Source organism: Strigops habroptila, chromosome 1, assembly GCF_004027225.2.
Source record: "Strigops habroptila isolate Jane chromosome 1, bStrHab1.2.pri, whole genome shotgun sequence".
Lineage (NCBI taxonomy): Eukaryota > Metazoa > Chordata > Aves > Psittaciformes > Psittacidae > Strigops > Strigops habroptila.
In genome coordinates, this window is record NC_044277.2 from 100,405,759 (window position 1) to 100,420,367 (window position 14,609).

At 41.7% G+C, this 14,609-nt stretch overlaps 1 protein-coding gene across 2 annotated transcripts in view; it reads right to left on the minus strand.

The window, feature by feature from the left end:
• Positions 1-14,609, minus strand: part of VIPR1 (vasoactive intestinal peptide receptor 1) — a 119,053-nt gene that overhangs the window by 82,679 nt on the left and 21,765 nt on the right. For both annotated transcript variants that reach the window (XM_030501306.1, XM_030501317.1), the window contains exon 2: positions 2,994-3,090. In XM_030501306.1, the coding sequence (XP_030357166.1) occupies positions 2,994-3,090 (97 nt within the window). The remainder of the gene's footprint in view (positions 1-2,993; positions 3,091-14,609) is intronic.

The following is a 14,609-nucleotide window of genomic DNA, read 5'->3' on the forward strand; positions in this document are numbered from 1 at the left end:
AGATGCTTACACTTGCCCAGAATACACTAGAGCTACCTAAAATAAAGGGAAAGAAATCTCTCACCAAAAGTCATTCCCATGGCTATCTACCTGTGTAAAACAAACTGGCCTCAGTCTATTTAGTCTTGGTTTTAACGGTAAAGAATAGAATTCCATATTGAATCACAGTTTTCAATTTATATCCTTGCTAGCTATTTCAGCAGGAAGGTAAAAGGATCACAGGACAGAGGACTGTATGAGCAGTCCTGCTCATGAAATCCAATCCTTTGCTGCAATACGTGACTGCATCCTACACACCCTTTCATAAATGGGGCAAGCTCTGCCATGAAGCCAATAAAACACTCCTTCCTGCAGACCTCCAGAAAGGCTGTTCAGAATCCTCTGATGGTTACAAACTTCCTTTAAAGTCCAGACTTTGATCTCAGAGCCATTTTATTCTCCTGTGTACACACTGCCAGCTTAAACTGCTCTTCCCTGATGTTTTCCCCCAGCTGCATCTTCTGCTGCCCTTCCCATGCTGAAAAGCTCACCTCTTCTTATCAGAGGTGACCATACATTTGACACCCCCTGCGCCCCTGCTAAAGTCTCCTCAAATTGCGTAACTTCATGGATACTGAATCACACTCCTCATAGGGAATAGAGAAACTCCCATCCTGCAGTCCAGGACTGCTGATACTAGGAACAGAAATTGGCACCTACTACCAGCACAGAAAACACAGAGGTTTAATTTGAAAAGAAAGGATTGATTTCACCTATGCATATACACCCACTGTAAGGAATGCGTGCTTGAAGACAAAACAGCATTAAGACCGATGTTATTGTTTATCAGTGGAAATCTACCTGCTTACCCTGAGCCAGTGATCAATCTCAGCACTCCCATCAGGTGTTCTTTCTAAGTGACTAATCTATCTGACACATTAAACTACACCTGTGAATAAGCCTCTCTGATCAATACAATTGATAATGGCTTCTAAAGAGAGGTTTATTTCCAGACTGTACCAAAATGGTGTGTTTCCTTATTTCCACTCATTTAATTAGAAAGGAAAACAAATAATTTGTTAAACCTCAAGTGATTTTCTTTTTGCTGAAAGGAGGTGTAATGTGTAGAAGGCAACACGCCTACCTGGCCATAAATCAAGGTATTACATTACAAATGGCAGAGAATCTCAGCTGCTTTCTATTCTCCTTCCCTGGGGGGATTGAAGTGTATTAAAATTACATTCTTCCTCTGAGTTTTACCAGGATATTTTCTTTTCAGCAACACTCAGATTAAACAGTCATCACCTTCGTATGATCGCATATCAACTTCGTAAGATTTCTCCCCAACAAACTTCCTTTTCACCCCTAACGGTCAAAGTTCGAAGTTTTATTTCGCAGCTGTGGTCAGCTGCATTTATGGAGTTATGGAGTCCCACTCTAGAAAAACATCTTTTTTCACATAGTTGTACTCACACGTTGTGCCTTGAACACTCCAAAGGGGAAACACATCCCATCTAGGGCACTCTGAAGTTATCAGCCCTTTCAAAACAGGCTTCTCCATAAGATGATTCACCCATAGTCACCCATTTGAGAGCCAACACTTTAGAGATGCTGTTTTCCTTCTGTTGATTGCAATGGCAGCCGTGAGTGTCTAGATAAGAGTCAGGTATTGAGCTCTTAAATACCTGCTGACATTTTGGAGCAAATGGATGCCAGCTGCTTTCCGCACAGTTTGCATTGTAAAATTTGGCTGGACACATGCTGTGCCAACATCAGTTCCACACTGATGTCATCAGCAACCATTTCTACCCAGGACATGCAGACTCACACAAACAACATCTGAATAACTTGGGAGTAGCAGGTACTGTCTCCATGGACAAAACCCACTTTATAGTGCTCACAACTGCAGTTTCTGAATCTGTCCCATTTAAACGACTATGGATAGTGACTGGTGGAAATGCAGAATTATCCTAGTCCAATATTTCATCATTCCATTATGAAAAACAAACTCCAAAGGATTTTTATATATTTGCTAGTGCTTGGGCATTAAAGGCTTGCAACATGACTGTGTTTTTACATCAGAATAGGGAAAAATATTTTCAGTGGTTTAATTCAGCAGGGAAAAATAAAAAACAAATAAAGAAAAAAAAAGCTGTTTTGGATTAAACTTTCCAATGAGAAAAATCATTTTGAAAAGTGGAAAAAATTATGAACACTTCAAGCATTTATTCTATTTTCAATGTATGGTATTTAATTGAATTTCTTTAAATATCCACAAAACCAAAATGAAACATTTATTTGGCTTTCAGATTAATGTTTTTAACTACCCTGACTTCTTCCTTTACTGGATTCCCAGAGAACATTTCTTTAAGCAGCTCTATTTAACTGTGCAGGAACACTTGAAATAGTTTCTGAATCAAAGAAAACCATATATTAGTAGATAAAAGCAGGGGCCAAAAGCCATCCTTGCATTCAGTAAAGCTCCTCCAGGGATCAGCTTGAGCAGATCTCAGCCGCCTGGCCCAACTCCATTGATACCTTGCAGCCTTGGAGCACACGCTTCCTTTTCTGTCTCGCCACCAGGACAGAAGCAATTTTTGGCATGGGGATCAGAAGGCAGTTCAAGGCAAGGAGAAGTGGCCATAACTTGCCTTGAAGCAAGCCAAAGCCTATGAGAACATTAGGCTTTCACTCTTCAGGGAACAGTTCAGTAAGGCACTTCCAGTTCAGAGAGATGGATGATTGAGTATGATTAAGCACACTGAGGCACCTCTGCTAGGCGTAACAAGCAGGAAGGCAGTGAGTGAACCCCAACAAGCTATTCAAACTGTTGGTTGATTGAACTGTTCTTTGGAAGTACTTATTTATCTCCCTCCTAATGAAGAGCTCAGCATCAGCTGGAATGACTGCCCAACTCCAGCAGCAGAAGGGGTGAGAAGTGGCATGGGTACGGCAAATGTGAGGTTGGGTGCTGCTGGCTTGCAGGCCAGAGAGAGAAGAGAGCATCCCCATACCTGAAGTCTGGTTATCCCCAATAAGGTCTGCCAAGCACTGGCTGCGCTCCTCTTCAATCTCCTGCATGATGCTGCACTCTGGTCGTGTGCTGGACACCTGCAGAAAGGGCAAAGAGGAAGACAGTGAGAAAAACCCAATTATCTTCAGAGATGTGCTTCTCGGGATTCACAGCCCTCTGAGCTCTCCTAGGCCACTGCACAACAGGGATAAACATCCAGCCTTATTTTATGTTTGCTTGAGAGAAGGGAGCATAACTCAAAGCCTGCTGAAAAACAGCATTTTCCCCCAAGCCTTCCTTAAAAAAAACCCAACAACCTATTTCTCTGTGATGACCAGGAGCAATTCTGCTTCTTAATGCTCCAGAAACCCTGCCTGACTAACCTAACACCAACAGCTATCTAGGGCAGGAAAATGGCAGTTTTAATATTCATGTCAAGAGCAGTGGGATCTATGCTTACATGGTTTATTCCCTATGTTCTCACGTGGCCTGCCTCCTGGCTCATGCTAATTCAAAGCAAAAGAAAAAAATAACAAATCAAATAGGAACTAAATCTCAGATGCAGATTAGGTGATCAAGGAGGTAAAAAGCAGGAAATTCCCAGTGACAAGACTTTCGCCCCCAAGTGGGCTCTCCTCAATCAGATCTAATTATATGGTGTTTGCAATAAGACAGCGGCTATAAATGTACAGATAATTAAATGTGGACTCCATATTACATATAATTCATGAACTGTCTTAATAATAAAATATGCAAAGGAACTAGGAGCTCACACATTACACGTGTCCCCTTGTCACCAAGACACGCTCAGCTCAGAGGGAACACCTTGCTTCATAGCTATGGCAACTGCAAGCAAAAATTGAGGTCCTATTATGCGCCATGCTGCACAAATCCTTGTATCTTTCAGAGATTGAAAATGGCATTCAGCAGGGAGAAACCTATTCAGAAACTCAGCTCCATGAGATGGTGAGAGAGGAATGATGTGAAGAGAACAGAAGTCTTGGCTTGAGTTTACGCATCATTATTAAATGTGATGCAGGAAAAAACACAAACTGGCTGAGCTTTAGGGGCATGGGATGAACCTTTGCCTGTAAGAAGGCATTGATTCAGTGTTTACTCTTGCTAGATTTTGGGGGAGAAAAAAAAAAAGTTTCATCAGAAAGAATAAGAGAAAATAAAACAATAATAAAAAAAGATCTTTCCATGCCTCACTTCGAAATGTGTGAGCTACTTCTCTATCCATAAATTTGCCAGACAAGTTTGTAAGACAGAAGGCCCAGAAATCCTTTGAAGGAACAATTCAATGTTTGATGTAAACTGGCCTTCAGATTGAAATTATAAAATAATTTAGCATGTTAAATTTATTCTCACTCTTTCTTATTAACCCAACCTGCTCTTTTCCCTGTTTTACCCCATGTTTTGTTCAGACTGTAATCTCCTTTAGGTTGGGAATGGGCCTTGATTAGTAGTGTATAGACAACTAATCATGTGTTTTTCTAGTAAAATTAAAAATTTAAAAAAAAAAAAAAAAACCCAAACAAACAACCAAACACAAGAAGGGTGGGGTGGAAGGGAGTTATCTTGGTATTCAAATGTTTCTTTTTCTCAAAGAGAAACAGATCTTGGGGAATTTTATCTTGGCTAATTTGAAGTACCACAGATTCATTTTGTTTTGATTTACAGTGCTTCTTGCCTTTTTATTTTAACCTTTAAAAAGCATGAGGAGAAGCATGAGAGATTTGCAGAACACTTGCTGTAAAAATAAAGATTGAAACGTTTTCAAAACATTCTGACTTTTTCAAAGGAAGGATTTAACTCTCTGGACTTAAACTATTGCCAAATTCATCTCACATTTACAAATAACTCAAGTTTTCACTTTGTAAATTAATTCATGCAGCTCCAACTTTGATCAGGGTTGGCAAAGCGCTGTGTACTTCTACAACATATTTTAAATTTTTTTTTGTGCATTAAATTTTCTACTTAGCCCATTAGCAAGTACTTCACTGTTGCATCTTCCCTTCACTAAAAATGCATGCCTCAATTAGTTGATTGCATATTTACCTCAACAGCCCAACATCTACTTCTAAGTGTTTTATCGCCTTTCAGTAAAAAACCTGAGGCCGATTCTTCATTAGTATTCTGAAAAGTGGGCTTCTGATAGATTCAGGTAAACTTGATTATAGATGGAATTTTAAAAATCTCATGTTTTTTTCAACCCGTCCAAGAGGACAGACAACTGTATTAGGCAAACCACTGGAGAAAGAGTGTCCAGAAGCTAAAACATCAAAATACACATGATCATGGCTTTTTTAGTAATGGTGCTGACCTGCTGTGAGCTTTTAAGCAAGGAGAGTTAAGCAATCGCTCCATTGAATAAAGGAGAATTTACACGCCTGATCCACACTGATTTCAAGCAGAGCCAGGCATTGAGATGGGATTTAGTTTCCCAAATAGAGGTATCTAAGCTCAGCTCAGATGCCCTAAGGTATCCCTCTGGGCCAACAGCTTTCATTCCAGGCGGCATGTGCCTGTGTAAATTGTATGTCTTTCAACCCCCCAAAAGCAGCCTCGTACACATTGAACTGTCAAAAACAATGCTAGATAGTTACAAGCAAACAAACAGTGAGTTTGCAGATGATACCAAGTTAGGCATGAGTGTTGATCTGCTTGAGGGTAGGAAGGCTCTATAGATGGATGTGGACAGGCTGTATTCATGGGCTGTGGCCAATGGTATGAGGTTCACCAAGGCAAAATTCTGGGTCCTGCACCTGGGCCACAACAGCCCCATGCAACGCTACAAGCTTGGGGAAGAGTGGCTGGAAAGCTGCCCATCAGAAAAGACCTGGGGGTGCTGATGGATGGCTGCTGAACATAAGCAGCTTGTGCCCAGGCAGCCAAGAAGGCCAATGGCATCCTGGCCTGTATCAGCAATAGTGTGGCCAGCAGGGCCAGAGAAGTGATTGTCCCCTGTACTGGGCACTGGTGAGGCCGCATCTCAAATCCTGTGCTCAGTTCTGAGCACCTCACTACACGAGAGACATTGAGGTGCTGGAGCGAGTCCAGAGAAGGGCAACAGAGCTGGGGAAGGGTCTGGAGCACAAGTCTTATGAGGAACGGCTGACGGAACTGGGGGTTTTTAGTCTGGGGAAGAGAAGGCTCAGGGAGGACCTTATCACTCTCTACAACTACCTGAAAGGAGGTTGTAATGAGGTGGGGGTCGGTCTCTTCTCCCGGTTAAAAAGTGATAGGACAAGAGGTAACGGCCTCAAGCTGCTCCAGGGGAGGAAAAAATCCTTCACCAGAAGGGCTGTAGATGTGGCACTTAGGTACATAGTTTAGTGGTAAACTTCACTGTGTTAGGTTAATGGTTGCACTCAATGACCTTTACGGTCCTTTCCAACCTAAATGATTCTATAAACAAACAAAGAGTGGCATATATCTTACCTTCTCTCCCAATGGGATACATCGTCCTTCATTTTAGCTGGGTAAAAGATATATGTTTAGTCTGAACTTTTACCGTTCATTCTAGTCCAACAGAGAACTAGCAAGCATCAGCCCTGAAGGCTTTCATCCCACTTCACTGATTGTACTTGGACCAGTTCAAACTAAACTACCTACAATTTAGCTGAAGAAGGTTAGTGATGTGTGAATTTAATGTCTAAAGACCTTTAACAGAATCATCAAGGTCAACAAACAGACTCACATTGGAAGCCTTCTAGTTTATGGCTCATTTTCCACATTAACTAAACAAGTAAATAAATAACTGAAACAGTCACAGCAACCCTCCTTTTATCTCCCTAGTGATAATGCTAATAACCCTCACATATCACAGCTGTCATTGCTATGGGCTAACAAAGGCCACTGGAATAAAAAAAATAAAAAAAAACTCTAAAACACAGTTTTGGGCATCATTAGGAAAGAGAAAAGTGTGTCTTCTTTTTTTGTCAGGTCATCAGTTCAGCTGGCATGATGCTATGCAGAGCAACAAGTTCAGCTGCCTTGAGACCCTTCTAGTCGTATTGCTAAGGGGGATCTTCACTGTGACGAGAGGCTAAATGGCTCTCCTTCCTTGGTGCATTCCTCCTAGAAAAACTTTAAGTATACTTTATAGAGAGCTTGGTACAAGCTTACTTTACTTCTTCCCCAACTCTCTTCTTTATTTTTTTCCCCGCCTGTGTTTTTGGTGTTTTGTTTTTTTTTCCTGTGGAAAAGGCAGAGATCTGGGGCTTTGGCATCTTTCCTGTAGCAGGCAACTGGCCATGCAGACATGGGGCTGAGGGTATGCTAATTCACATTTCCCATCCAAAAAGTGTAGATAAAAGAAAAGCATGACCAGCTTTGGTTAGCTCACATGAACATCACCTAGAGTGAACAGCAGTGCAGTTTCCTGGGCACACCCACTGTGGGTAAAGGCGAAACTCGGTAACCCACCTACGCTAAACCCTCCTGGCATGCCCAAGATGCCACGTATAAATTATGGTGGGTTTGTCAGAGGTTGTTTTTCCTGCACACCCTCTGAAGCCCTCAGCAGAAAGATGAAGGGAATGTTTTTCTGGATGTGATTTCCTGCAGCTCTGAATTCTACAGCAACTCTCAAGTGGAATTATCCCCAAAGTCTTTATTAATGAGAGTTTTCCTTCCCTCCAGATCCCAGCGATTGTTAGAGGATTACCGTACAGTCTGCTACTGCAAAGAAAGCCATTGTGTACACTCTTTAATTAAGTACAATTCAAAGGATTGTCACACACTGAAGGAGCCACAGAAATGTTTAGTCTCATCTATGCCATTAGCAGGGCCAGGCTAACCACAAGCCGACTCCTTTGTTCACATGGCAACTCCTCAAAGACAGGTGGGATTCACAGAGAAACCACATCTGCAGGTAGGCAGGAATATGGGCTCACAAGAAGTGCCTTAGTACTTCCCCTTCTCCTGATTCCAGACTGTTCCTGGACTGACCTGGAGCTCACCATATGGAGACTCCAGCAGAGATGACAACTAGGGTGACCACTGTTATAACATGATTTGGAGTCAAACAAGGAAGGAATAGAATTGAAAAGCCTACAAATGATGAAATCACATTGCTCACCCATTTCTGATCCTACACAGAGCCTACAGAGCAGTGACACATGGGTACAATTCTTGTTATCTGAATGAAAATTTCTTGTACCATTACTACTTTCCCGTAGCTTCTGCAAAGATTGTAAAGGTATGAGATGAGAGCATCAGTTTCTATAACTTGACTTCAGTCACTGCTCTAAGTGGAGATGGAGTTTCTCGCTTGTCCATATTTTTCATGAGGACAACAAATGAAATTAAAGGTTTCAGCAGCAGGTCTTATTTCAAGAGTCTGTAACATAACCTGGAAGAGCTTCTCCTGGCTAGTTGCCAGAAGAGCCCACCATTAATTTCAGTCCAGGGGCTTTCATTTATGCTCATTGTTTTTAGGAACACAGGACTGAAATAACTTCTTTTGGAACAATCTTGACTTTGATTTCTTTCATAACTTCATTCTGCTCTGTCTTAAAACTAGATTTTCAGTTTCCTTTTAGTTCCTTCCTTTTGAACATCCTCAAGAAAATGTAGTTTTATTCCTAAAAACCCTCTGAGTGAGCCAAAAAAATACTATGAACAAGTACAAGAATGAGCAAAGAGTGAACCAAAGGAAGACCCTGACACACGATTTTTATCTGTACTGATGGGTAAGACAATTTCTCACAATAACACTGTCTAACTTAAAAGCTGCAAAAACTCTGGTGGTCTTGAGAGAAAAGAACCCCACAACGTATTTATGGAGTATTATAGTTATTTGCTCTTCTAAAGGACCTTTGTCTACTAATATGAATCCATGTTACAAATATGTCATGACGGCATGGGGAAGTAAATGTTAGATACCCGTAATATAGACATAAACTGAGAGATAAGACCAAGTTCAAAACATGGCAAACACACTGTGTGGCCTTTGTAAGATCAATAAAGGAGTTGCAAAAACAACTTTTTTTCTTTTTTTTTTTCTTAAGCAGAGGAAAGCTATATTCTGCTATGATCTCTACTCATGTTGTTAGTACATGCAACCAGCCACCCGTAAGGGACTCTCAGAGCACGGGTGGCAGGATGTATCCCTACGAAACTTTTCCAAATAAAAGAGGTCCAGGCAAATACCCAAGTATCCTGACTCTCACTTTGCTGTTCAAACCACTCCATTTTATGCTTCTGCCAAATGTAATCATGCCAATAACAGATCTATCATTTGATGAGGAAAGCAGATGTTTTTTTCCGGCTCTTCTAAGCAGGCCCTGTTAAACAAAGACAACTTGGCCAAATGAATCCAGCAGCTTGAAGGCACTAAGACTTCATTCAGTCTCATTGTCCCCCTTCTGTGTGAGGGGTTGGAAGATCAAGGAAACACGTGCAGAGTGTTTTGCAAAGTATTTGGAGAACCAGAAGGAAAGGGAAGCTGAGCAGCTGTGTTAACTCCTTAGTGACAAGCTTGTTTATGCCTCTCTTGGAAAGCAGAGCTGAATTAGGATCTTAAGGGAGAAGTGACACTTCTATTGCAGAAATACAGGGACACTGCAACACTGACATCAGTGGTGATTAGATCTACAGTTCAGAGTAAAGAGCAAAATGTTATAGTATCTCTCTTACGGTTGAGAAAAAATAAGCAAGGAACTATAGCAATTGCCCCAAGGGTACACAGGGGCAGCAAAGCAAGGGACGAAATGGACTCCACCACCTGACTTTTGTAGAAATTGCAGGGCAGCAAAGGAGCTTACAGCTTTCCCTGGGCTACAGGTAACTGATTGCTTTTCTTTTCCTTTTACCTTTGGGTCTAAGGAGCAGATTCTGGTTGAGGAAAACTCTTGTTCCTTTTCTTATAGATCATTCAGAAACTTAACTACTAAACTGATCAAACCTTCTGCAGGAAATACACCTCCAAAGTGTCTGCTCAGCCAGTTACAGAAACAGCAGAAATACAAAGGAAATGCAGACCCAGAACTGCTTGACCTCCAGGACTCAGAAACATGATCTGGGGATCCATGGGCAAAAAGCATGTACATATAATGTAAACACCTACGTTCATCTACTTCATATTGATCATCCTTCCTCACCTGAAGAGAGAAGCTGGCACTTTTAGGGCATAAGTCACTTCAAACTAAAGGGTCTAAAATAGGTTAGAGGCAACTTACCCTTTACGGCTTCATCCAGGGAGCCTTAGACAAGTGGCTGAGGGGTGGATATCTAGACTGGAAATACCTAGGGTTAAATGAGATAAAACCCACAAATGTGGGCTTATGTCTAAACTGAATGACTCCCCTTCTGAGACCCTCATCTTTCCCCAGGGTACACCAGGAGTAGATGTGAGATGGTACCTGGCAGGATCCCTGTTGAGTGAAAGGCTAGTAAGGGCTCTAATTGGTTTACAGGTTGTTCGTTTTCAAGATACATCAACATTGAAATGCTGCTGTTCAAAGAAGGCACTTGGCTTCAGGAGAATATGCAGGTAACTTGTTGATACTGTACCAAATTGCTGCTCATCCAGCACTGGGTCAGCTCCTGAATAGCCACCTCTTGACTGCTGTGCACAGAAGAAATGGTCCCTTATTCAATTGCAGGCTCAGAAGGGACTAGAAAGCCCTGAGTGGATGTCTCAGCAAAACTTGTGAGTTGCTTGTGCTCACTCCTGTCTTCCCTGTCCTGGGGCAGATCCTAACTCCTGACAAAGCGTCCACCCATCCAGCTTCAATTCTTGTGCTGGGCAACCACAGAATGCCCTCAAAGAGTCCTGCCTGCTCACCACTGCATCTCCAGTTCACTCCAACTGTGGCACCAGAACCTTGTTTTCCTCCTGAAACCAACCCAAGATGTCATAACCCACCAGGTCCACCTGCCACAACATTGAAGATTTGGAGTGAACTCAGATCTGCTCAGATGGACCCAGAGAGTTGTACGGCTTTGGGTGAAGTGTAGAGCAGAAGGGGTTCCCAAATCCAGAGCAATAAAGACTGGCAGTTTGACCAACATCCTATAGACAGGACATCCTGGCATTTAAGTGGGCAGTTCAGTGCAGAGACTGTGACAAAATAAGAGTTTTTTGAAAGAGCTGAAAGAGTGAAGTCCCTGTGATTTCTCCCCACCGTTCGCATTCCCAATCATTCCCCAGACCTCTCGCACTGCCTGGAAGCCGCGTACATGTCATGTACACAAAACCTTCAACAAACGGGATCCCACAAGCTTCCTATGAGGCTGGCTATTGGATGTTATTTATAGCCAGGGAGCTGGCTAAAGAAAGCTGGGTGTTCTCTAGTTCTCAGAAATACTGCAGTCATTTGGTTTAAGGAACAACGGTTTTGGTTAGCAACACGGGCAGCTCCTTTTCACTTTTAGGGGAACTGAAAGCTCTGTGCGTGTCTAGAAATCCAGTGTTCATCCAGTGTCACTACACCATCAGTAAAGCAAGGGATTGAGGGACTGACACCTGGCTTTCTCACCATTCATGCTGGAAACCATCACAGCTGCAGTAAGCTGCAACTTCACCTAGAGCTTTGGGACTGTATGGGGAGGATGCATTTCTCATGCACAGCATTCTCATTGCAAACTCAGGTTTCTGTTTCAGTTTGTCTTGGGTTTGCTTTTTTCATGCACTTGGGAAAGGACTGTGAAGAAGACCTGTGAAGACTATCAATTCAACATCTTTTATTAAACCAACATTAGGACCAATTCCAGCATGATTTTACTATTCATATATCACTTCCCATCCTGAAAAACTGTCCCTAACAGAGAGTGTTTGTGCCACTATTCAAAACTTTCTATTGAAATCCAGGTACATTCCTGGAACAATCTGTAAGTGCATCTCATTTCAAAGAGTTCACTTCAAAAGCCTGATTACCTACAAGGGAAAGTACAAAAAAAAAAAATAAAAAAAAAAATACAAAGACATTGGCCAAAGATGAATTTTACTCAGAGATCAGGAAGAAATGAATCTTCCCTCTTCCAAAAAAAGCAGAAGTGATTCAGTCAACAAGGCTCTGGGTGAGGATGTTGTTATGGATTTATAAAGAATTCTCCATAAAGCATCAGAGCTCTCTATAGAAAGGACTTCAAATCTGAATTTAGGAATATTGGATATGAGGAAAATAGTAGATGAGATAATTAGGAAGATAAAACCCTAGATGGGAGATTAGGAGTGATCATAACACCTGGGCAGAGTGTTTGATGTCTCTGGAAAGAAAACCATGTTTAGAGCACTGCAAGGAGCAGCAAAACTGAGAACTGCTAGAAGTCTAGCCTTTGCTGTCAAGACCAACTCAGCTAAGGAGAACAAGTCTTTTAGCAATATGAATAAAAAGAGAACAGCAGGGAAAAAAAGTGAGATTGCTATGCAAAGTGCTGAAATTCAAGACAAAACTAATAGCTCCCCAAAAAAGGAGAAATCACATGCAGCCCCACCTCCCACTTCTGTTCGCTAGTTTCCTTAAATAATTGGAGGTAAAAATATAATTTTACTAATACAAAAAGCAATAGTTACACATGGTGAAAGTGATTTAGCTTGAATAACTGAGAACAACAACAGGTCTGATCTGTGAACGCAAGTGAGGGTATGGAAACTGTTGTACATGAGGGCCTCTCAAAAGAGAACAACATGCTCAGGTTGGATGGTGGGAGTGGTCAACAAATATAATGCTTTTTTGTATGTAGGAAGGAGGGAAAAAATAAAAAAATTCAGACACCTATCAGCAAGTTAATCTGAGCACAGAAGTACACATATTTAACACCACTTGAAATTGAAAGCATGGCAGCAGAGATTTGGATAAAATACAAAATGTGCTTTATTAACAGTAAATCATGGCAATGTAACTGACAGCTTTTTCTGATAAGGTTTTTGGGTGGGTTTTTTTTGTTTTGGAGAGAGGAAAATCAGTGGATCTAATGTTTCTTGACTTCAGTAAATGGTCTGATGGCATGACGAAAGGAATGACTGCCATGATAATAGATAAAGGGACTAATACAACATCTGGAAGTAAACAAAGGATGTGGCTAGTGTGACAACTGATGGCTGTGATGAAGGCAGAAATATAGAGCCATAGGGAGGTCTGCAGTGGTATTAGTTAAGGATCCATTGGCTTTATTAAAGATGGAACGAAATGCAGTGATAAAAAGAGAACAGGAAGAAGCAGCAACCAACAAAAAGGTCCGTGAGAATCTGAAACCTCTACTGGAAATGACAGAGCAGAAGAACCTATTAGCTTATTGAACTTGAGGGATGCTCTACCACATCAACCAAAGCTACCCAGCTAAAACATTACAGGCAACATACTCTTCTCCACATGGTGTCTGTCTCCAGAAAACACCTCGCAGGGCATTTTCTGAACATCCTCAAAGAGGGCAACGCTCCTTGGTGGCCTCAGTGAGCAGGGTGGTGCAGAATCCAACACATCTGTGCACACATGTCTGCAAAGGGCCGATGCAGATATACCTACAGCTAGAGATGGGGGAAAGAACCCTTAAAGAGGGACAGAAGGAGACAATTTAAAAGGATGATGACAATGTCTATGGATTAATTAGGATTAATCAGCCATTTACAGCCACCTCCTCTATGTCTTAGTAGCCTGGCAACTTCACATCCACAGCCTGGTCTTTCCTGGCTCCTCTTCAGCATCCCTTGATGCTGTATGCTTGGTCACATCAAACCAAGAGAGCAGTAATACCAGACTGCTGCCCCAGAAACTGCAGTCCTGCAAGTTAACTGCAATAATGCTGGAAAGCCAGGAGGAGGTGAAAACAAGAAAGGGAAGAGGAGGGGAGCGAAAGCAGGGGAAAGATAGCAACTAAACCCAACTTAGGTTCTGGGGAAGAAAGTATGAAACCAAGGCAAAAACCATTTTGCTGACTCCTCAAAACTCCTTCAAGTATGTAAACTGATTTAGTTGAGAGACAGGCAACAGTAGGCAGAGCAGCAAGAGTATCAGTGAGGAGCACGGTGAACATCTACTTCCACAGCATTCATCCTTGGAAGGGTGAAAGGAGAAAGAAAAGGAAAACTGCGAATAAATCAGCCCTATCTGTTGCTTATTCATCCTTTGTCTTGTGTGCCTTTCAAACACTGAATATAATATGGGATAACAGAAGAGGCAGCTTTCAGGTATCTTTTTGATTTCTCTGGGATTTCAATGACCTTAGGAGACCTTATGAAGTGTGGTGATTTCAGACTGACACCCCTGTGCATTCATAAACACGGCTGTGCACAAAGCCAATAACAGGAGTGGTTATTTTTGCCAACATAGCCTACAAATCTCAGTGATTCTCTCTCAGTGTTACTTAGCAATGACTTCTGGTTTTGACAAAACGAATTTGAGACAGTCAGATGCTCTGGCAAGCTGAGTGCAAGAGCCTGAGCCCCAGAAAAAGCTCAATCCTTTATTAGTGACACTGGTATCATGCATTTCCGCTAATAACATAATCACGGCCTGATTAACTAATTCTCTCCACTTGTAAGCTGGTGGAACTTCATCCAACATAATAGCAAAGTAACATAGGTGTGAGTTATCCCTTATAATTATTGTTTTAACAACCTGGTCAGTAGTAAATTTGGCCAAATTAATATCCAAATATTGCTCAG